General features: G+C 37.0%; 1 protein-coding gene across 1 annotated transcript; it reads right to left on the reverse strand.

Annotated features, from left to right (window-relative positions):
- Positions 1–2,557: 2,557 nt before the first annotated feature.
- On the reverse strand, positions 2,558–24,988 carry ppef1 (protein phosphatase, EF-hand calcium binding domain 1). The gene is made up of 16 exons (XM_041259323.1): positions 24,918–24,988; positions 20,998–21,125; positions 20,603–20,663; positions 15,509–15,681; positions 14,645–14,759; positions 14,449–14,495; positions 13,777–13,943; positions 12,431–12,467; positions 10,306–10,455; positions 9,627–10,001; positions 8,664–8,849; positions 8,341–8,483; positions 6,911–7,017; positions 6,051–6,214; positions 4,878–4,962; positions 2,558–4,295 (listed from the first exon to the last, which is right to left on the reverse strand). Exons 1-16 carry the CDS (start codon positions 24,937–24,939, stop codon positions 4,102–4,104), a joined length of 2,154 nt encoding a protein of 717 aa, XP_041115257.1. The 5' UTR covers positions 24,940–24,988; the 3' UTR covers positions 2,558–4,101.
- Positions 24,989–25,649: the final 661 nt, after the last annotated feature.

The following is a 25,649-nucleotide window of genomic DNA, read 5'->3' on the forward strand; positions in this document are numbered from 1 at the left end:
TGGCCAGGCACCCAGTGAGCTCAGAGCAGACATCTGCAGGGCTGGCCTTTGTCCTCCAGAGGTCAGTAGCTTGCTGATTTCTGCTCTCAGGTTCCTTCGTGAAGAAAAGGAGCAGACTTGGTTGTGGGATCGGAGGACACCCACTGAATTTTCGGTTCTCCTGAGCCATAAGGGGAATTGCTGCAGTGAGGAGAAAAGTGATTGGGCATTCCAAATTGGGAGAAAATCATGGGGGGAAATTAATTAATAATTCGACAGACTAAATGAAATATATATATACACACACACAACTGGCTTCTATTGTTCAGACTCCTGTACACAGTATTGGATCAAATAAAACAACTGGCTTACACTATGGTCTGTTAATATTCCTCTCAAAGACAATTAAGAAAACATTTGTCATTTTTCAAAATTGTGTTTTTATAATATTTATATAATTTAACAATTCAACATGGCAACATTCTTCTACTCATACTATCTGTTAAACCTGTATGGGGGCACTACACCTTTAAGACATTACTTAACTCCAGGAGTGACAAATGTAATATTTAAAATAAGTAACAAGATATAACACATGTAACCAATTTTAAAAGTATATATAAACTGATTTGTATATATCTTACTACCTGCTCATGACAAAATCAAACAAACACTCTTAACTTATATAATTAAGACAGTGAAGAGGGCAAACTAAGAATGATGGATAGTAAGAGGAAGGTGTCTGACCTTTCTCAGTGGGGTTGGTTGATCAACAACACCTGATATTTGCTTCAATTTTTTTTTTCTTTAGACTGCTGGAATTCTTTTAGGAGCCACCCCTTCCATGGTCCTCTCCAGAGCCTCCTGGCTTATATTTTATAGATATATTTAACAGTGCACCGTGCCTTCTAATTAGAGGCTGCTCTGAGGAATCAGGCACATCTGGATTCATAGAACACAGCTTGTTACACTGAGATAGCTGCAAAAAACAAACTGAAAAAAAACTTAAGTAGCGGACAGCTATGGATTATATTATTAACTTGGAAACTAGAAAAGAAACTCAAAACATGTTTACATACCAGGCTGCACCAAGTATTGCACAAATACAGACCTCTGAGACCCGTAAGTGACGCTCAGTGGGAAAAATAATATCTAATTCATAACATTTAATCCTACTTAAGCCACTCTAGTCAGAATGCATCTTGAACTGTTTTAATTAAACATTGAACCAATTCTTTTAAAATCTGTTTGTATATATAAGACACACACCTAGAATATTCATAATAGCCGTTCTGCATACGCTGACTAGAGAAGTATTGTAATGTGTTCTTACTGGCAATTAGCCTGCTATCCATTTAGCTATCACATTTGCATTTTAGCTTTTGAAAAACCTTTTCATATGACTAAGTTAACAGGACCAAACTGCTTCAAATACTCCGCATTTATTTATTTATTTTACATTAAAAAACCACCATAAAAAGTATTTATTTGAAGACAATATTTTTTTTACAGTTATGTTATGTACATTCATACTTCCCCAAATACACTCCTGCATTGTGCCATTCATATTAAATAACCAATGCAAATCAAAAACATTGTTTTCAACTGTAACAAAGCTTTACATCAAAGCAAGGATAAACCTAATTGGTAAACCAATTTCTCTCTTACAGAAAGTATAACAGATGCAACTAAATGAACAACATACACTAGATGCACAGATTAAAGGAATTACACCATCATATGTTACCAGCATGTGGCAAGTATTTTGGAGGCATGACTTACATGAAAAAATATATAATACATTCCACAACAAAATACATTATAAACAGCTACTTAATGCCTTTGTGTAGATATATTAGATTTACATTTCTGATGTTTAATTTCTAATATATGCCCATATATGGTCATTCTGCTTAGGCAGCAAAGGGTTCATTGTCATTGAGATGGTCTGGTCCTCCAGCCCAGGATTTGCCATATTTTTTTTTAAAAAAAGGACCCGCAGTACCGTCTCTGGCCTGAGTCTTGGAGGCGCTGTTATCCCACTACTAAGCGTGGCAGGTTGGCTTTGTGGTGAGGTTAGGCCAGAAAATGAATGGAATGCATAACAGGCAAGTACTGCGAGGCAAGACTCAAATGCGCTAGTTTCTCTATTAAATAAAATATTTAAACCAAAACAAAACACTTACAAAACAAAAACAGATCGTTGGCCAAACCAAACAGACAAAACACAAGACAAAGTGAACACTAAATCAAACAAGTATTGTGCTGGTTTAAAGCCAGCATGAGAAGCAATTGTTTCCTTTCAGTATCTGTTCTTGTCTCCTTCCTCCTCTGGACAACCCATCCTGTTCAGCCAAAGCTGCAGGTCTTTTATATTGTGGCCGAGGGGTCAACTGACTATCAATGATCTAATTTATCCCTCAACCACATTCGGCACAGGTTTTTTCATACGGATGGTCAACAGCCAGTTTATCAATAAGCACTCACTGTTGATCACATATTATTTCTCACGATTTTATCTGGATGGGGCATTCTAACCCCATCTAGGCTGTAAACAATAATAACTAAACATTGTGTTTTATACAAATTAAACAATAATACAACAAATACAAAATAATACACACACACACACAGGGGTGGGGTGTATCTCGTCACACAGCACTATGAAGCTTTGTTCATCTTGTTGTGTCAAGAGTGTTGTCCAGTTTGACAATCATGCCAGCCTTAATTAAACGTAACTTTATATAGTCTATGGTGTCCTAATATCAAATGTTTTACATATTTAACATCCTGTTGAGATTATTAATCCATATTTAAAATTATTTCATAAAAAAAATCCTTTTGAAACATCTTCTCGTGTTAGATTTTCTAAAGTAAGTGTGTGGGGAGCATATTAGCTTTGGACTATGCACTGAAGCCTATAGGTCAACCATTGTGCAAAACTGTGCTTCCCCACCTCACTTAAGAAAATCTAACTTGATCTTTTTAGATTTTTTTTGCTGGAATAGTTGGCATAGCAGCTAATTATACTGGCAAAATGTATTACACAAAATGTATATGATGTTTAAATCACTAACTAATTTATCAAATCAAATAAAAGAAATAATAAATAACACGCTTGATTCATCCCTTTTTATTTCTTTGCTGGGGCTAAGGAGCATCTCAGAAAAAGGAAGTCACCTAAAATATAGAACAACACTAATCAGCATCATGGAAAAGGCAAACTGCCACAAAGAAAGTCTGTTTTTCCCTTTGTTTTTTTAAGCAGATGTTTCTGAGTCCAGTTTCGTCGTTCAAAGCGCATCATGGCAGGATATATATATAACTGGTAATAAAATCTAGAGATGATTTCATTTTCCTAGTGCCAGCGCAACTGTCACAGCAACTACCAGAGTGCCCCAGAGTTCTACCAGTGCCACTGGCAGTGCCCAGAGGCAAGTTTGGAGCGTGTGCCACTGCCAAGGAACAACTGAAAGTCATATAGTACTTTATTTAAGGTACTGAACATGTGACTTTCTATATATTGTTTATGTGGTTGTGTGTGTGTTTTTGTATAAATAAAGTTTCAGGTTTGGTTAAAACCCTGGTCTTGCAAAAATGCACATGTGGATTGTGGTCAGACAGGATAATTGCCCATTTAAGTTTGTCCATCTGTATAAAAGAAGAGCTAGTTCCTTTGTTTGGGAGGATCACAGGCCAGAGAAGCAGGGTGTGAGCTGGCTGTGACAAAGCATAGAGACAGCAAAGCTTGGGTGCTTCATTTATCTGATTTTGTTTTTGCTTCTTTCAATCTTTAGTTTGTTACAGTCCATAAAAAGTGCACTTGAACTACAGTCTCTGTCTTCTGGCTCTGCTATTCCTGTTAGCCTCACCCGCAAAGCTACCCTTTCACAGGAACTTAATACTTTAAATCATGCAGCAATAAACAATCATGAACCGCAAACTGATAGTTTTTAAGTGATAGTAAAATCCATAAATCCCTCACTTCAGTTATGATCTAGGGCATAACATAACAATGCCTCAATAACCACATACTGTACAGGAGGCAGTAATGGTAAGCATTGAGAATGTGGTAAACGTCACAGGGTGTTTAATTTATAATAAAAAAAAAAAAACAACCCTTCAGTGTTTTACTTTGGAGTCCAGTTTGTGCACCACGCGGAACGCCTCCAGAAACTCATTGAAGTCGATGCTGCCGTCCTTATTGAAGTCAATACAGCGGGCCAGGTCATCGATAGCTGCATCATCTACGTGGGTGTGCAGGTGCGAACTGAACAGCCTCCAGGTCTGACGGAACTCCTCCATGGAAATCAGTCCTAAGTGAACAGAGAGCATATCATCTACATTACACCAGGGTCATTAATTGCACATAATATAAAGGCCCACATTGATAGAGGACCAGATATTTTAAACTTTACCTCAATCCTTACTACAAATATGAGGCTGGTAATCTGCGGGCCTTAAAGCTTTAACTCATAAAGTAATTTGTTTTTCAAACAGTTTGGATTCCATGAATATGTATTTTTGTATTTACTTACAACAAGAGAAAATGACCATACTATAGTGTTTTCTCTTGTAAAATACTATAGAGCTTGCTTTTCTGTAATAAGGAAATCAAACACAAAGGGCAGTTAGCTAGCATTCCTTGAGTGAATTAACATGAATGCCAGGTATAGGAAATAGTGAATACAGCTCCCTGTTCGAGCAATAAAAGTCATATAAAAGTCCAATAAAAAAGGAATTTAATAATGTTTAGGGCCAACAAAGGAAGTGCAAAGACAAGGGAAGATTTGCAAAAACAAGTGAGACTATTTCAACGGTATAAAACAGGTACAGTAAGAGCAGTTGCTTCAAAAACAGGGCCTATACTCAATTTGAAAGACGGCTAAAATGTTTACCTGAATGGTCCTTGTCAATCATATTGAATATTATCTCCAGGTCTGTTCGATATCTATACAGCATCTCCACCAAGCTTGGTGTAACCTGTTGAAAAGGAGATTTTCGATTTAAAAACGTTCAGTTATGAGAGAATAAAAATTTTGACTGGTTTTGCTGCTTGGCTTTGCTTTCGAGCACTTGGTGCAGCATTTTGAATGACACCTCCCAGCCGACATTGAGGTGAGGGGGAGGTTGGGAAAGAGGAGGTAAACCCAATAGCATGAGAGGTTGTACCTGGCTTGATTACGATCGGTAACCGCCACCGAACGAAGATTGACATGAATGTAAGAGTTACCTCCTTAGTCCAATCTGAAGTTTGGTCGCTGGGATCTCCCTGTCAATCAAATGTTAATTCGTGCAGGTGTATTACAGTTTCCTGCCTGAAACCATCTTTACAGGCATTACCTGCCTTTATTACACAATATTGGTGTAGTCAATCATTAGGGGCAAAGAGCACATAACTTTTTGGTTTGTGTTTTGTTTTATAATACCTGAATAGAGGTGTAATTGGTTTAATAAAGGGTATTGCTATAACACATTTCTGGGCTGGAATGGTCCTTGTTGTGCACCACTAATTTTGACAGATTAGTTCTCTGGCATGAAAGATCTTGGTAACTGGAGCTTTCTGCTGGCAGCAGCACAGCAATTATAAAATGCAAATACACACTCATAAAATCTGTTCTAAAATACAAGTCTAAAAGCAGGTATTATGGCCACAAACTTGTCTACTAACATCTCTAAAATAAAACATCTGGATAAGACAATTAATTTTCACTAGTTTAAACGCCTGTCCAACATAAACTGAGTGAGGCATCCACAGTTAATTTCATACACTGTAGCTCCCTAATTCAATTAGCTGACAACCCAAAAGGCATATTCTTAAAATACAGCTAAACTGTCAACTGCATTTTTCATATTTTTTTTTAAAATGAAGGATCATTTTAACTTGATTTTAACAACGTAGTTGCTTATCTAATGTAACAGTTTCTAAAAATCGAATGCAAAGCTAATACCCATTCTGTATTTTTTTAATATGGAATACAGAATATTGAGAAACTGTATAAGTCAGTAGTTTGTAAATACCGTGGCCCTTTTTCTGTTTAAGAGGCCCTAATGAAGGTGAGATTTCTCACCTCTTTAATGGGCTGTTCCATGTGCAGATCTTCAAAGCAGGAGAGGTATTCAACGCTCCCATCAGGAGCCAGCCTGACGAGTCGTGAACGCAGCGTCCTCCAGGGGAGATCAAGGCATAGGACTGACTCCACTGCAGAGGCCCAGTCACTAGTGGAAACAGTTCCTAGAAATGATTCGCACACACCATCCATGACTGTTAGTTTTAACCTGGGTCACTACTCCACTGTAGAAACCTGTTCTGCCAAACTGCTCTAAGGATGTAGAAAAGATCAACTGCCAAATTCTGCTGCGTTTAATCCATTTTTTTTTCTAACCTGCTTCTTTATCCTATTTTTTTCACCACATTTTTCTTGATTAATTGACTTAAGCCAAAGCCAAGGAACCCCCCCCTTGGTCTACTTCAGCTGGAATTACCCTAAAGCAGTTCCGTGTCTTAAGAATATATAACCAAGGCTGTAACAGAAGAATTATGACTTCATTTGACATAATGTCAGGTTTTACAATGGTAATGTTTTATTAAATCATCCTTCAGGTGAGATTGCAATGCACAGTTCACCCCCTGGTCTCTGTGTTTAAGTCGCTTTGGATAAAAAATGTCTGCTAAATGCCTAATTAATTAAAACTTATTGTAATCAACTGTTAAGCTGTGTTATTATTATGAAAACATTTAATAACACATTAGTAGGTGATTTAAAAATGAATTCCTTCAACTAAAGTGTGGCCTGAAAAGGCCCATACTACTCTGCTTGCGTGAGAGTTTTACCACTACCTACATAGACCAGCTTTAATACAAGAAGTCCATGTTCTACAGCTTGATTGTAACTGTAGTCCTCAAGCACATTGCTGCAATGCCACTTGCCTGTGTTGGAAATGTCATGTTGTTTAAAGGCGGCGATGAGCTCTGATCTGTGTGCGTACAGCTTTTCTCGCAGAGACTTGAGAGCAGAACCTTCAGCCACGCTTACTCTGTAAGCAAAACAACAACAGGTGAGTTTTCATCCTTATGGAAAAGAAAAAGCAATATTTGACATGCAGTTGAATCACTTTAGCCGTACTACTCTGGGGACATGAAAAAAATAGATACAGGGGGCACCCAAGTGGCACATCCAGTAAAGGCGCTCTGCGTAGTGCAGGATGCACCCCATAGCCTGGACGTTGCCGGTTCGAGACTGGGCTATTCCACAGCTGATCGTGGATGGGAGTTCCCAGGAGGCGGCACTCAATTGGCTGAGTGTCGCAGGGGGTCTAGGTCAGCCAGGGTGTCCTCAGCTCACCGCGCACCAGCGACCCCTGTAGTCTGGCCAGGTGCCTGTGGGCTTGTCCTTTTATGCTGTAGCTCCTGGGCGGCTGCATGGTGAATCCGCAGTGTGTAAAGAAGCCATCAGCTGACGGCACACGCTTCGGAGGACAGCGTGTGTTCATCTTTGCCACTCCAGAGTCAAAACAGGGGTTGTAGCAGTGAGCCGAGCATAAATAAATAATAATTGGCCATTTCAAATTAGGAGAAAATAAAAAAATAATTGGCAACGACTAAATTAAAAAAAAAAAAAATAGATACAAAACAAGAATGTATACAGCCAGAGGTGAAACTGGTGAACAATGTTGGTCAGCACAGACTTAAAAAATATTTATCTGTCCATAACCAAACGAGAACACCACACTTGTCAAAATTCTGTAAACCTCCTGTGCCATGCTGTATACAGATCCTGATTATATCTGTACACTCTTCCATATTTAATGTTTTATGCTTTATATTATTTGTACTTTTTTGTTTTATCCTGTTTTATCCCATGTTCAGAATTGGTTCTTGTTTCCTCCTAACTAATGCAATGCATGTTTCTTAGATAGCAGATGTGATGCGAGGCATTGATCTGGTCCATTCTCTTTTACTCCTGTTGCCATGGGAGACATACAATCTATCCTAGTTATCACTTCCAGTATTCAATGGTTTATTGCAGGCACAATGAAAGCTTCCTCTCACAACCTCAACCCTGCCCCCATTCAGTCATAGGCTTCTCTCCAGCAGAGGCAATTACATTGAGTTAGGCCAATTGTGTGGACTAATATCATTCCTGGCTAGGCTGAGACAAACTAATTTCATTTGTGACTAAATTTTAACCCAGGCCTCAGGAGAAGAGCAACATTATGTAACGTACAATGTCATTACAGATTCTGTCTCCTGTTATCACTGGTTCATTCCCAGCCTCTGCCTAGTTACAATTAGAAACTAGAAAATTGGCTTTATCCTCTAATTGTTTTTTTTGTTGTTGTAATATTAGAACCTCTTACCTCTGCTGCAGTGTCATCCTCCTAGTAAATTTACTGACTTGATACTGGTAAAAACGTGGCACCAGATCCGGGCCGAGCTTAATGTAGGCCCCACGATTACTTCCCTCTTCATAATAGTTGGAGGCAGAAAAAATTGTTATCACCTTCAAAAAAAATAAAGCAGAACATTACATATTTGATTTACTACAGCTGTTTTCCATTGGGAAACAAGTCAGTAACATTTAGTACAGGGCTGACACCCCAGATGCAGTGGTAACTTGTAAATAATTTCTTTCAAAACTAGCATGCTGTGCTGGAAGGATCCGCCCTGCTTCTTTGCCTACCTGCCCGTCATGGCAGAGCTCATAGCCCTCCTGTTTGCACTCATGTGAACGAATCAGCATCTTCAGCCGGTACTTCTTCAGCAATCTGAGAGTGACATCAGGTCCGAAGTAACACCCTCCCCCTCGGAAGCTGTTGGGGCTGCAGCCGTTTTGGTTTTTAGGGTCACTCCAAAGCAAATCCACAATCTACAGAAGATAGGAAGAGTGTCCTTTCTTCAGTGTATTAACAATTCTGGATTTCGCTGGTGCCCACAATATATTAAGCACAGCAGAGGTCCAGTGTAAATAAATGGTCATGACCAAAAGCACTACAGCGAAATAAGGAATCTGCTTCAAATGGTTAAATGAGTGTAAAATAAAACTGATATCAATATTTTTGCTGGGAAAAAAATAGAGGTGATGCTCAGGGAATATGCAGTAAATTAGGAGAATCTTGTATTTCTAGTATACACTAGGGTGATGCCTAACACCTGGAATTCGCACAACTGTCTCTCCCTTGATAGTTAATGTAGTTGTTACAACAGGGAAAAAAAAAACTATAATTTCCACTTGATTATTTATTTCTGTAATTACTCCATATCTATTTCAAACCAGATCTCTGCCATGCATAAGGCATTATGGGCAACTATATATAACAAAATATATAAATATTGTCATGTATGGGGTTACAGGCACTGTTGTAATTCTGTTTGTTCACAAAGAATCAGACCCTAAAGCAGGTCAGTTCCCTAACAAATGTATCTCGCCTGATATGTGGTAAATCAGAGCTCCACGCTTTCTAGAATGCCAATCCTTACAGTTTGAGAGGTGAACTGTGAAATTGTCTAGGTAGCAATCTCTGTACATGTGACCAAAAAGTATCCCAGCAATAGCAATGTGTGGTCTCCAGAAGGTAGCCACAGCAAGAAGTAAGAACATGTAATCCTTTAACTGGGAACAGTGGGAGGCTTTTCATTTACTTACCTGCTTCCACTCCATCTCCTCCCAGCTTGGCACTCTAGGAGTGATGGTGATGTCAGAGTCTAGAAAGGGCACCTCCATTATACCAGTAGGGCTGATGCTCCTGTCATAGAGTGGGTTGCACCCGTTGCTGGTCGTGCTGGTGTCCTTCTCCTGGATGTTACTCATTCTGCGGGACTTTGGGATGGAGGAAGATAGTGAGGAGGAGGATGATGACTCTCCACTGCTCTGTTTCATCAGATGGTTGCTACTGTATCTTGTGGAGATGCTCCTGTGGCCATCTGAAGACTGAGCTGGTAACTGGCCCTTGGTCTGTCTTCTGCCCTTATCCTGGCTACTGTCTATACTCATCCTGGGGGGCCTGAGTGCTGACTTAAACTGCAAGAAAAAGGAAACATGATTAAACATGCTATCTGTCAAATACTGTTAGCCTTTCCATGGCATCAAATACATTATAGTTCACTCTTCTCTCCATTATAGCTCTAGCTTGGCTTTGTTGTTTTTGAGGGATGGAGATACAGACTACCTGATTGAACAGACAGCTGTCTGCCCAGGTATTTTAGAGGGTTAATTTAAATTTTACTGAATTCCATTTCATATATGACTTTAATTTCTTAATCGATCAGTAACATGCTGTGTTCAATCAGAATCAGATTTGTTAAGGACTGCATGCATTTCTCACCTTTTGTCTCTCTATTGAAGCCAGATAATCCAGATCTGTCATATCCGATATCCCTCCGTGGACGATGAGAACTTTATTGTCAATTATGGTTGCTAGAGGAAGCAAGCTGAAGACATCCTGCAGCAGCAGCAATATCTCCCTCCCGTGAGACTAAAATGGACATTACACAGATCGTATTGGTTTTTCAATTTGCGATGGCGTTTCATTCAAAGAAAATAGAAGGCCTACAATGACACACCCCTTAAACTGCCATTGTATAAAGGCACTGTATACATGCCTCAGCTACACAGAGCTGTCAGAGTGTCCTGCACAAAACTGAAATGAGTTCAACCAACATCATGGAAACATTTAAAAAACTTAAATTCCAAATTAAAATGATTAGTTATATATATATATATATATATATATATATATATATATAATATATATATATATATATATATAAATCTACTCGTTCATGTCTGAATCTCTTGGTTGGTGGTGATTTTTTATGGCAACTTTTAAATCGGGCAACATTTTAACACCCTTCTTTTTATTATGTGACTAGTTCTTGTCACAACATCTAAACAATCTTTATTTGAGCTACTTTGTGAATATTTCTTGAAAATGCCACCTGCAACAAGCGACAGTTTCCTGGTGTTACATGGGCTTTAGGTTTTTAACAACCACTAAAACTATTAAACATTTATATACAAATATGAAAATAAAGATACTGTTTCCGACATTGGTGGAATAATTATATGCATTTATACTGTAGAATGTGAGTGAAAGAAAACAAGTCCAGGTACAAACAAAGTCATAAACACAAAATAAATCATAAAAATAAACACTTTATACAAGTGAAGGGTTTTCACGCTGTCACAGGGAAACCTAAAAGGAGTCCATTTTAAATGTGTATATTAACTGGATCCAGAAAAAGGGTTTCGTTTTTATTATTTATTTCATAGCAGACGCCATGCTAATATCACATTACAAAATATCACATTACAGATAAGTGCAGTTATAAAATACAATAGGTCAATAGTAAATAAGAGCAAATTCAAATAAGAGAAATTATTTCCATGTGAGGATGTGGGCCTTGAGCAGTAGGCCCATCAATTATTCGATGTGGTTTAGCGGAGGTAAGTGTGTATAAAAGGCTGCACCGGGCCTGCATGTTCAGTCCTGTGGAGGCTGGGGTTTAAGAAGCGCCAGTGGAGTGCTGCCAAAAAACATCCACCCATGTCTGTATAGTGTTATGTGTGTAACCCTCATCTGTTTTCCTTTATTTTGTTACTTGAAAGTGCTTAGTAGCATCTTTATTTCAACATCTGCCTGATTTCCTGATCGTTTGTGTCTAATACTCATACTCCCTTAGCAAGCTTTTGAATAAAAAACACAGTATTAATGCCCAGGTGATAATATATATAATTTTCAAGCTCTATTTACGGGAAGTGATGCTGTTTAAATGAATATGTACAAAATATGATTAGTATTTTGTTACAGACCTCATTAGCAGAGCGAGTTTTGAAAATAATTCATTTAAATTGAATCTGGCAGTTTTCACTTGCGTGCATAAGTAAACCTCAGTGATGCTATTACTTTATGAAAATGTTGCTTTTGCTTTTTTTTGCAAAAAACTACAATGGCAGGGATTTAAAAAAAAAAACATGTTTACTTTTGTTCTGCTTCTGCCTGAAAGACACACAAGAACCTATAACTTTAATTGCTGTGTGACAGGCAAAGTATGGCATTGCAAATCATTCTACTTATGTTAGATTTAGCTGGGAATTGTGCAGAATGTGATTGCAACAGGAAAGTAAAATAGTTTTTGTATTTATTTAACTTCAGTAGGTTAGTAATGTACTTTAGCTTAGGTTTCGTATTCAATGATTGATTAAACTTTTAAGTTTGACCTGTTGTCAGAGCAATAAAAAAGAAAATCTGGAACAACAGAATTGTGTCTCCAGTTTATTAAAGGGACTGGAAATTAAGATCAAGTACAGAGGTTGCTTTATACTTCAAATGAGAAACACTGACTTTTAGAAGTGCATCTGTCCATATTTTCTTTATTTTTCATATGATATGATTTCATATGGGGCCATCAGTAAGTGCTGGTGGCTGCACTCTGAGATCAACTACTCACCCTGTATTTCTGCATAACTTCTTTCGTAAATCCATACCTGAAACAGGAGAAATGGAAAAAAGATCATTATTATCATAATGATCATTATTGCTGTTTACATCTGTATAAAGTGCAGCCTTATTTTCTTACAGTTCTCACAATACAAAGTTTCTGTGCTAGTAGCAGTAATGGTATTTATCATTTTGATTACCAGCGTACTTACTGAACAGTAGGTTTTTTTTTTTTAAAAAATGAAAACAAAAAAATAATAATAATGTTTGTTCTTGTTACAAAACAACATGCAACCCAAAATCAAATAATTTATTTTATCTCACTTTTTATAATTGGAAATCAAATGGTTAGTATTTAATGTAATACAGTACATGCTTTTAAATCTGGTACGTATTGTAGCAGTATGTAAAATTCCCCATTGACAACCCGACAGCAAAATTAAATCAAAATGTTACCCATGCACAGAGCTGCTTAAAATGTAAAAGGCAATGCAATTTAGCAAAAGATAAAAAACAACAACACAGTTTCCAGAACTAAAACAGTACCCAAAGTCAATATTCCAAATTGCAGAATATAGTGCTCAATAAGGCCCTAATGTCACAGTTCACTTGCAAATGAAAATGCACAAAAACAACTAAAGAAACAACTAAAATGCATCACAGTATCTAAAACTGTTTAATGAACAACTGTTTTATGTTACAATAGCTGGTCTATCCTATCTTTGTTTTACTGCATTTTCGTCAGGTGAAACTGGAAGAAGCGCTGTGTAACTGCACAATAAAGGCAGACTGATTTGTGCATGCAAGAAAAAAAACACGAGCTGTGATGGATAACCAAATAAATTGTAACACTTGAAGAGATGGGCTTTGTATCAGAAAACTTGTGTGATGGGTAAGTGCATTAATCTGTTGATTTTATTCTTTATGCAAGGATGGTAAAACGAGACTGATACATGTATCCGAGTGCTGACTGTATTTTGCAAATTAATAAACTGCCTTCTCTGCTCAAGCTCCAGTTGCCAGGCAACATCAATTAAATCTCTCTACATCTCTAGATGTGCTTGTTTTTTCTTATGTCAAAAGATAGCTTTTATTGCAGTAAGTAAACCTTCTGGTAAAAGTTCTTAGATTTTGAAATTGCTTTTTCATTAATAAAGACAAATGCATTATCGTTCTTAGCAGGAAAGTTTACACAATTAAGGAGATTTAGCAGCATTTTTATAATATACCCCAGTACAATAAATACATTATTTACATAATTAAATGCTATTTCATTTAATTTGTATTCATCAAAACAGACTTAAAAAAAAGTACATCGTTTCAATTTTGTTTTGGAATCAAACTTCTTGAATTTACCTCAGATTCATAGTGTGATCCTCATGATTTCCTCGGTTTAAATGCATACCATTGGGGTAGAGAAGTAAAAAAGCAAATAGGATTATTATTATCTCCACTGATTTATTTCCTCTGTCAACAAAATCGCCATTAAACACGTAAGGATTTGCAGTTGAGGGAAGTCCATTCTGCAGAGATGAAAAAATAATAGATGTCACTTGAACTATCTATGGTTTTAAAACAAAAAATGTCAATAATACTTTAAAAATGTTAATTAAAAAGGAATTAAATATTTTAATCTCTAAAAAGTACTCACTTCTAATAAAAACCTCTGAAAATATAATCACTGGCTAATGATCTAAACTGAATGTTTAAAAAAGACAGCGTTAATACCAATGTAACTATATTTTCCACAATTTCTGAAATTGTTTTAGGCATTAGGGTGAACAATAACATAATATTTAAGAATGCATTTTTTTTTTACTGTTTCACATGTTTAACGACAAGTTTCGTTGTTCCTATTTGTCACTAATCTTAGATGACCTAATGTTACCAGGATCATTGCTAATCGGAGTTTGTGAAACCAGCCCACTGTTTTTCCTATGTTACTGAAGAAAATATTGATACCATTTATCAGGGCATATGTGTTTTAACACAGGTGCCTGTTTTGAAGAAAAATGACAGTATTTTTACCTTGTAGAATATAAGCAGCAGATCATCCAGCTTTCCATGTAAATCACCTAGAGAATTGAAACCAAGCACATGACCTTGATGCTAGATTACATGCACATGTCAATGTGTTAAAAGCACTTTTCATTGTAAAATATGGATGAAAAACCTGAAAGTCAGCCAGTTTAACTGAAGTCAGTAGGATTCAAGGAGGCCCTACCGCAGATTGTGATTTCCTTGGTGTAGGATGTCGACAAGTGGATGATATTCGGCAGCTTCTTCAAGAATTTCTTCGTTTCATGTAGTAACTGTAGAAGATAGCGGGCATGTAGTTGCTAAATGGGCAGGATAGAGAGCCATTAGATTAAATAACAATTTGGACTTCCAACAATTTTCTGGATAAAATTTGCTGTCTCCTTATATTTTCTTTCAGTACGCCAAATTAATATCCTGGTTGTTCCTGGAAATAGCATTGCGCTCAATTGGCCAGTCACACTAGTATGTTCTATTCATTGGGTGCTATTGTTTCTTGTTATAATTAAAACAATTTAACCCAGTTCATTGAGTTATTCAGTTGTGTGTGTGCTTGATACTTAGTTAATTGACTTGGCTCTATGGGTAGAATGTCTTGATTACAGATTCATTTTTGGTTATTAAGTATAGCGCTTGGTTTGCCATCAGTACACCATTTCTTCACTTTAGTTTAAGGATCCATTAATAGGCATGGCTAACAATAAAAGATAACGATTTATAATACTAGTAAAAGCTTAACATTGTGTTTCAAAGTGATTATAAGGCTTTATAATAACTCTGTTGTTATTGCCTGTTATTGTTCATAATAACTCAGTTTTATTTGTTATACTGTCATCTTCAACACATTGATAAATGCGTTATAAATGATTTATATGGGATGCATTCTAACTTAAACTGTTCCCTGAATGTTCTCCCATTGAACCAAAGCCATGTTAAGCCATGTTTCACCAGCTATGTATAAGAGCTCAGAAGAATGCACTGCATCATTATTTTCTATGGACTGCATGACATCAGTTTGTGTACATTTAAATCAACTACATACACCATGTACCTGCTGCTTCTGCTTGAATGCTCTGAGCAATGCGTTAGTGTGTGCAACAGTGAGGGGGAAGGAGAGACGGGGGCCAGGGTAGGAGTCTGGAACCTCAATCTTCTCGTATTTTGCTGCTCTGCCTTCCTCTTTCATGGGGTCACTTGTGGGGTCCAGGAACTGGGAAATCAAGTCTGCAAAAAAGAAAGGGTTATCCTATTATTTGATCACCAGCATTACTACACTTTAAACTCAGAATCATGAAGTGAAGAGTATTTTAAGCCCCTAATAAAATACAGTACAACCTCTATTATTCTAACTTATTGGGATCAGGGGTTTTTCGGATAATCGAATTAACTTTTCAGGCTATCCAAGTTTATCCAGAGAATAAGGGATCATGGGTTGTGTACTGAAAGGTAGAAGCAAGCCGAGGAGATGTGAAGGAAAAAGGAGCCTACATCTTTGGAATAAGCATCAGGGGCATCAATTCTCATTGAAGTACTTTATATTTCAACTCAATAAAAAGATTAAGTGCTAGTCTTCAAGTGTTCTCAGTCACCCCCCCCCCCCCCCCCCCCCCTGGTAAACAACAACAAGCTTGTTGCATTTGCATCAGCATATTCCAAGAATTGAAGACACTTCACACCACTTACCCACTTACTTGCCCTCAAGTCATTGCAACTGAGGTTTTGCATTTCAATTAAATCTTTCATCACTGTACGGTCAGCCCCTGCCAGTTACATGAGTAGTGTTCCATATGAAAGCAGTTAGCCTGGGTTGGAGATATCAGCTCTGTACAATATGGGTTTCTTGTAAAATGTGACAAAAACACAATAAAAAAATCAATTTGGCTAAAATATGGAAGACTGTGGTAAAGAGACACCAATTAATGATATTATAGTGTTAAACCGAACATATATTGACAAATGAAGTAATATGCAATGCCCTCAAACACTAGTTTCTGAATCCTTCACAGCTACACCTTACAAGAGGAGTTAGAAAAAAAACAACTTTTGGAGCATGTTACAGTAAATTAAAATATAACCAAACCAAAAACATCCAGCAGCATTCAGCAATGCAGGGTTAAGAGTCAAGTGCAAACACACAGGTGGTGATTTCTCATTCAAACCTGACACTGGTTTTGAATGTCATTTCTAGCAGGTGTGTTGTTACAGGGCTTTTGTTATGTTGAGGTCTAAATTACTCTTGCAATAAATCAATGCTTCTTTACCTTCTAACCAATTTCAGACGGTTCCAATAAATTGCTGCTTTCTGGTTTCCTTTCCACCCCTTTCCTCCCCCTCAAAATCATAACTCCAGCTAGTCCTATTGTTAACAGTATACAGCAGCATTTTAAATCATAGCTGCATTAGTGCATCATCGGCTGGTACCATGGACCCTGATTTGCACTAGTCCAATATTAGTACGCTATCTGTGAAACCAGCCATAACCATTTTAGGCTGCATCCACACTGGGTCCGTTTCAATGGAACTCAGTCTGGTTGGATTTCTTTGAAACAATGTATCAATCTGCTTGCTGTTCACACGTATCTGGGCGCAAAGGGGCTGAGTTTCGTTTGGATGCAAGCTCCTTTATTTTGATCTTACTTTTTCTTAGCTTTTACTTACTAGGTCGGTCTCTCATCTTGAGATAATTTTGAGGACGCTTCTACACCATAAGCCTACATTGCACACAGCTTCTATTAAAACCCTTTTCATTTAGCCTGAAAAGATGTACTATATTTTAGTATTTTTACTAGTAATTTTGTCCAGTTTGGCTTAGATTTTGGTGTCTGATCAAATATTTTATCACAACTTTAGTTTCTCGCACTGTCAGTTCCCCTGAGACATTTTGTTTTGTGCACTTCACACTGTTGAAAATGTCTTCAAAATGTGGGGTTTTGCTGTAAAATGTTCTAAACTTACTTTAAGAGAATACATTTTCTTGTCTCTTATTAGCAATAGCAATACCAATAGTGGTCTACCTTTTTCTGTTGAAGATCTTATATTGTATATATTTAGAATATACAGATATTTCAAAGACAATACTATAGAAGATAAGTTCCTGCTGCTCCCTGGTACCTCATCACCTTTAAAACGCACTCCAAACTGTATGTTTATGTCTACAGTCGAAGCAATGAAATGAGATGTTTATCTATAGATACATTTTGAACAATATATTAAGCATATTAAAAAGGGGAACCGTCAATAATCATAAGCTAATAAGTGATTTTAACGCATTGATTACACTCCTTTAAAAATATTATATAATGTATAGTGACTTGCCTCTGTGAAACAAGCTGGTGCTATTTTTTAAATACAAAAACACATTGAATGGCATAGTGCCTAAAAGAAAACTGTGACACACTTGGAAAGAGCTAGATGGTAGAATGATCTAGATGGTTAAATCAGGAATTGGGCAACAATAATAGATGAGAGTAGCCATGAGAAGGAGCTGGAGTATACACTTGAACATGAGTGGATTGTGCAAGGTTCATCCTTCATAATAAAGATTCTGAAAACAGTCTACATTCTACCACATTACCACAGAAATGTCAAGTGGCCTGCACAATCTCAACACAAGGACACTTTAATAAAACCAAGCCTTTGCATTTAGCAAGACTTTCCATACAGCAAACAACAAGCCTAAGTGCTACTGTGGTTAAAAAGAAAGGTAAAGAACATTCAAATCCTTCAACCCAAACAAAAGCCAACAACACAGACAAGGGTCACTGTAATCCAGCTTTGATTTTGTCAGAAGAAAATGTAATTTTAGCAAAGAACTGTACAGCACTTTGAATTCTTACTGACATAGAGGCATTCATTACCAACGTTGCAGGTTGCCAAGGTTCTTACTGCGTGACTTATTTAAACAGTTTTGATTAAACCTACAATCTGTTCAGTTAAGATTGGCTTTTTTGACCCCATTGTTTTGAATCAAGTGGTGATTATTGTAATTGGCTACACACTGACATAATAGCATAACACAGTGGCTATGCACACAATAAAGCAAGCAGTCATAATACGATAATAAGGGTAGCTTTTACATTAGCAGCTCAGCAACATCTTTCCAGGTTGCTTAGTAACCCAGTCTGGTAATGCAGTTAGCATTCTTTAAAGCAGCATTTGGGTTCTTTTGAATTATACATGTATTATACATGTTAGGTAATTCCCATTCAAGTGGACCACATTCTAGGGAGGCTTGACCTTCGTTTATGGTTGAAAAAACGAGCGAATAACATTGGTTTATTGTTATGTGAATCGGGAAACAAAACCATATGTTGGTCTAGATAGGAAATAATAACACAAACACAAGGTTTTTCAACCCAGTGATAGAAAATACTGTACGATTATATTGACAGTTTCTTAATTTAAATGTATTCCTCATATTGGAGCAATACTAGTGCAGCACCTTCCTTTATTTTTTGTATTAATTCATTAACTTAACAGGCCGATCATTGGCACGCAGTATTGGCACACAAACCGTTAAATAGTTTTCAATTGTGTAGAATACCATAGGCAATTTTATAGCATTTAACCCCTTTTTGTGCGTATCTTTTTGTTGGCACAGTGTTTGCCAAGAAGTCCCATTACAGAATGTTCAGTTATTGGAGTACTGTGTGCTGATAAGTGGCTTGCCGAGTCAAGTAACCCAAAATGGTTTTAAATTGTTGGGAATATCCCGGGCAACATTGTAAAGCATAGTTTAATCTATTTTAGTATACAATTTTTTATGTCTCATTGTAATGTAGAGTATTGAAATACTTGGTGCTGATAAGTGTCCTATTGATTTAGGAACCCCAGAATGGTTTTAACTTGTGGGGAATACTCTGAGTAACATTGTAACACATAGCTTTACCAGTTTTAGTTCATCGTTTATTTAGTAGCACAGTGGTTGCCAAAAAGTTGCATTATTATTTATTGTAATCCATTGAAATGCTGTGTGCTGATAATCAGCCTGTTAAATTAAAAACAGAATGGTTTTAAGCTGTGGGCAATACCCAAGACAACACTATAACATGTACCTTTACCCTTTGTAGTGCATTACATTTTATTGGCAAACTGTGCGCAGAATTTAGTCTGTGCGACTGTGGTTATTGTGCACCCCTATTTAATCCCCAATGCAAAAGTCTTAGGCATGTTGCATACTTTCTACTGATGCATTCTGAGCATCAACAATTCATTCAAAGACTTCAGTAGTGTTTTCTACTATTATAATAACCTTGACTTGCATAAGAAGGAAAAACATTGAGTGAAATAGTTGCATCACTCAATTTTCAAGGTGTGGTTTCCAAAACATAATCAACAAGTACAGAGAAACATCATCTGTAATTGACAAAGCCAGGACTGGAAGACCCAAAAAGCTGTCTAACAAGGATGAGCAATACTTGAAGATAATATCCTTAAGGAATAGAAATAAGACAAGCGTTGACTTGTCATCAGAACTGGCAGAAGGCACAGGTGTCGTGTTTTTTGTTTTTTGTACTTTGTAACCTACTTATAATTAAAACACAGTAAAAGTCAATGAGATCCCTGATCCAAGCCAACCATATAATTGAAACTGGGTTACATTTATTTAGTCACTTTTAGAAAGTTACACTAGCAATGTTTTGCAAATGACATAATGTATATTATATAATTATACCTGTTATTTTATATATTGATTACTATATAGTATTGTGTTAGTAAACTAACTGTTAACGGTTTAGTTCCCTTTAAAATGAAGTACAATAGCACAATGTAGCATGAACATGTGCAGTAGCACAAGTTTTGCACCATTATATATATTGTGTTACATTTTTAAAATGATATTGAAAGCCGCAGATGTCTATAATCATATTCAATAGCACTGAATAGATGCCCAGGTGGGCATTATTTTGTCACTTTGTCCTGTTATACAGCTGATTCACCACCATTACTTGCACTGCACATTAAATTATACTGTTCTATTAATCTGTCATAATGAAGATCTCAGGTTAGAAATGTTTAAATGATTATTTTATCCCTGCACATTAGCTAATTTATAGCCACATAAGCTGGACAGGATGACAACAAAATACAAATGTGCTTTAATGTTCTTGTGCTGTGCTTGTTATATATAAAATTGCATGTTTACCTGGGCTTGCCCCACCAAGGTGAGTGAAGTTGTCCAGCATGAAAGTGAAGAAGCTGGACAGCTGTGGGGGAGGTGGAAAAGAGTTCGATTTTTAATGGTACTCATATAGACATTTACTTTACATGCAAGCAAATAGTTTTTTGAAAATCTGGCAAATTTTGTAATGGTCAATAAAAGACTGAAAGACTGTTCCTACTGCGCAAGGTCCAAGTGTATACAATTCTCTACTTCTACAGGGGAAAAGACCAACCGCACTAAAGTGTGGGGGAAATACTTAAAACCTAATAAAAGCAATGAAGGCAATGAACAAAGCACAAAATTTTTCAATTGTTCACTACTGGAGTTTTGAAATGAGTGTCTGTATCAGTGAATACAGACAGTATGCAAGTACTGACCTGCAACTGGTCCTGCTCCCCAGCGTACTCGATGGACTGAAAGATGCTCCACGTGTATCGTCGCCTGATCTCTATCCGAGCCATGTAGCGCCTGTACCAGCGCTGGATCAGGACCGCTGCCTTTATAGCTGTGACACAAAATTAAAGAACGTTACTGCCTGAATAGAACACCATGTCAGAACAGAATATACTGTTATACCCAGCATACCAGTTTTGGTATATTGTATGCTGTGTTCTCTCTGGACCAAAGAAGGACAGTGGATTTGGACAAAGGGCACAGTTGTGTGCTGGAAGGGGCAACACTTCGGGGTGGAAGGTGTACATTTTCTGCTTTTAGTTCATATCCATATGTTTTTTAATAGACCAACCTAAGCAACAAGTCGCAAGCAGGGCAGATATATATAATGTATTTTTGTTTTTTGTTTTCTAGTATTAGCTTAATTGTATGTAATCTCTTCAATGTTAAAACATGCATTTTTAAGACACTGTTGTCTGCAGTACTCACTAAAATTTAATTGAGTAAAAAAATGTCTATGAACATAAACAAACATTTTAAGCGAGTTAACCAGAAAAACACTGAAACAGGTTAATATGGTTTTATAATTGACTGCAGACTGAGATACTAACACAAAACAAAAGCTATAATTAGGTAAACATCTGGCGCCTCACACAGTAAAGAAAATTACAGGCTCTGTTGGGTGTATAATCCCACAAATCTGATTTTGCCAACAAAACACAACAGGGATTTTCAATAGAAATGGGCCATCTCGTAGGAGCAGGGCTGCTTATGAGATCAGAAATTTGATACTGGGACACATGGGGGGGTTAGGGTTAGGATAAATAATACGTCAATAGCACAATTGTTTCTTAACGTAAAACTCCCATTGAAGTTTGAAAACTTGAAATAAGCTACATTAATTAAATGTTTTAAATTAATTCATTGTTATTCTTTAGATGCATATTTTTAGTTTGGTGACATTAACAGGTATTTTTCAAACACTTGCCCACACATACACACACAACCACACACAGACAAATACATGCAAAGCATGTTTTGCTACTGGAATGGACTCAGGCATAAGTTCTCATAATATCTCATAATAAGTTGTAATGGATTGACATCCCAATAATATTGAACTTAACACTATTGAGAGCAATGATGAGTGATGAACATTATTGACAGTGTTATTGGACATTGCAGTTGAAAAGATAGATTTCCCATTCTTTACAATATGTATAATTATACCAAATTACATTGTTCCTAACCGAGTTCAAACGCTCAAACTTACAAATGAGAGTTTGAGAGTTTGCAAGGACAGTTACATGTTTTTAATATAATTACAATGAGTTACCTAACAGTGAATGACTGCACATCTGGGTCTGTGAAAATGCTGAACTATTTCAGAATGTATGCAGAGAAAGATAAACAAAAAACAATTGAGGAAATCCAGGGAGAAAGCACAAAGGCAGACCGAGTCAAAACTTTTCTCTCAAACTTCCTACTTTTACTTTTAATTGAAAACTGCCTGGTGTGATTTGCCACCTTTTGGATTCAAAGAAACCAAAAGAATGGAGATTCTTCATCAATTCAAATAAATACAAATATTTTATTCATTATTATTATGGAAAGTACCCTTAGGGAAATACATTTTAAAGGGGTAAGTACACTATACTGCATTCACAATTTAAATGACTGCTTTTTGGATATGCTGTCGCTGTTTGCTCCTATTACAGTCTTGACATGACACAACATAGACTCCACAAGGTGCTGGTAGGTGTCTTGCGAGATGTTATTCCATTCAATCATTAATATAGCCAAGGACATGCATTTTACCTCTCCCTATAGAATTAACTAATTTAGCTTCATAAAGTCGAATTAAACCTGCTGAATAATGTTACGTTAACATATTGAATTACATAGAGTTTTGTTGAACGTGTGCGTGTGTGTGTGTGTGAACTTTATAGTGAAGGTGAATGGCCAGCTTATATTATATTGTTTGGTGTAAACCTTTCATTTTGGCTGTGTCTTTTTCTTTGTGTCTTTTTGTTTAACAAATGTGAGATTTGCTCTTTAAACTGCAGTTTGTCTCCTGAGTCATTAATCCCTGCCGGTAACATCTTTGTCCGGGACGCTATCATGTCACAAGGTCATTCAAGGGGATTGTGGTAACCATGGAAGATGCCTACAGTTTGCTCCTCAAACCATTCTGGCACAGTGGATGAGTGAAATTCCATCTTGAAAGTAACCATTGCCATCAGGGTGCAAGTGCCACATTGATGCCTGGACTTGATCCACACTGATGCTTAAGTAAACCTTCCAGAGTAATCCAGGGGCCCAGCGTATACCAGGAGAGTTTAGTTTAATATATATATATATATATATATATATATATATTATATATATATATATATATATATATATATATATACACACACACACACACACACACACACACACACACACACACACACAAGAGTTTAAAATGTGTATTCCACATTCATGTTTGGTCTCACAAACACTGTAGATCAACCACAGGCTGAACAACTGCATCACATAGCAATGGGACCAAGGAACACTTTCTATGAACATTACCAAGGGCTAAGGCAGTAGATGGGGCAGACAGCTTTACCCACACTGAATCACAGGAAGCCATGCTTTAGCGTGGACAGCAGGTATACAGTAGCTCTAAGAAAACTAATTTCACTTCATCAGTTTTACTACTGATGCAGTCTAGTGCCCACTTTAGAACCAGTGTCTTTAAGTGCACTCCTTGTAGTAAAACAATATTATAAACTTGCATGAAGAAAGTGCAGAGGGGCTCATAGACTTGATTAGAGCAATTTTTCAATTCCAACTTGTTCAAAGGTCTCCCATCCTCCTGACACCTATCCAGGCTCTTGGGTATTTGAATTAATGGAATAAGCAGCTACTGAATCACAGACATTTCCACTTGTGCCTCTTAGCAGCAGGTGAAGATATTAGATTAACTGAGGGAAGTTCCAAAAAAAAAGATATCATGCCTGTGGCAAGGTAAGAGGTAAAGTGGGGTTCATTTAGTGGAGAATATATCTAAAGAACCAATGCCCTTGTTCCTATATAGTGTCCAGGATAAAACTCTATGCATGCCAAGGACGACCTAGCCTAAGTGGAACCACATCAGAGTTTCGAATTAAAACCCTGGTCAAACAACAAGGGAAGTACAGATTACGATTCAGAACCAGACACTGAACAACAGTCACAAAGTCTAGTGTCCGGTTGTGTAGGATTTTGTTGGTTAGTTATATGATTTCATTTCGGTCACATAGACAACTGGGAGACAGTAAAGGAGAAAGAGAATTTGGTGCGAATGTGAACAGTTTTAGTTTGGGTTAAGGTCTGGTTAGGAGCGGAAGAAAATAGAAGTATCTGCACATTGACACATAGAGATGATAGAACCTTGACCATACAGTGAACAGTGTCCTGGGACCCATGCAACTCATCCTTTTTATGTAAATGTAGTGTTCACTAATATAAGGAACAGTGGCAACAGACTAAACCTATCCCTCAAATCTGCACAAGAACACCTCAATGCTGACCTGAACAGCCCCTTCAATTTAGTCCTTTGTCTCACTCAAGACTACTGTTTGCACTGTATTGCATGAAGATTTTTTGATGAGCATTAAAACCACAAATCTCATTTTACTTGTACAATGACACTTTTTTTGCAATTAGAGAACACTGTAATGCAGCTTAATACATTGTAATGCAGTTTAGTGGGCACCAAAGTATTTACAGTGTTTAATTACAGCTGAATAAATGGCAGAGTGAGAGAGATTGCTTGTTCAAAGATGAGCTGGTGCTGGTATGTAAGTTTGTTCAGTGGCCCAGGAGTAAATAATAGAGAAGAGCACAGTGGAGAAGCATGGTCATTACTGCTTACCTAGTGCTGGAGAGGGAGTCATGGGAGACTCATCTGCACGTTGAGTAATTGAATAAAAGAATTTGTAAGTCAGCTCTAGGGAATTGAGAAAAGGAAAAATTAATAGGGCACAGAGGAAGAAAGGCTAAGGATAGAAAATATAAACAAGAAGGTTTTTTTTTTTGGAAGTAGAAGCAATTAATAGATGCCCCTCTTCACATACATCGCTCACCCTGCCCACCACCACCAAACCAAATTACGGAGACCATCGATCCTCCACCTTATCGATTGTTGTTCAATATTACTTGTTCAAAATTATTGACCTTCTAGTAGCTCGTCAATATCTGTTTGATATTTTACAAACTGAAATCCATGTTTGTTTTCAGAGTCACTGAAAAGGTGTAGAATCATTGCTGTGTCAGTTTGATAGACGTTATGGACTGAATCTCCATTTTGCACTGAGAAGTTTTTTCTGAGACAAGATGTACAGTATAACCTATGTTTGTTTATGAAGTGTGTATTGTGCCTGATAGTAGGATGAGCAATGGACCGTACAAAACTAATCAAGCAATTCCCACTTGTCTGATTCAAGAGATACAGTCATTTCAATACTGTTCTAGGTGACTTATTTACCATTTTTCTGACAATGCCCCAGTTAGAAGCTGCCTCTTAAAAGTGTAGTGCCCTGAAGTTTCAAAACCCACACTATATTAGCTACATTTTCACTTCTGTCATAACTGTACCGCCCAACTT

The sequence above is a fragment of the Polyodon spathula genome, chromosome 9 (genome assembly GCF_017654505.1).
Source record: "Polyodon spathula isolate WHYD16114869_AA chromosome 9, ASM1765450v1, whole genome shotgun sequence".
NCBI classification, from domain to species: Eukaryota; Metazoa; Chordata; class Actinopteri; order Acipenseriformes; family Polyodontidae; genus Polyodon; species Polyodon spathula.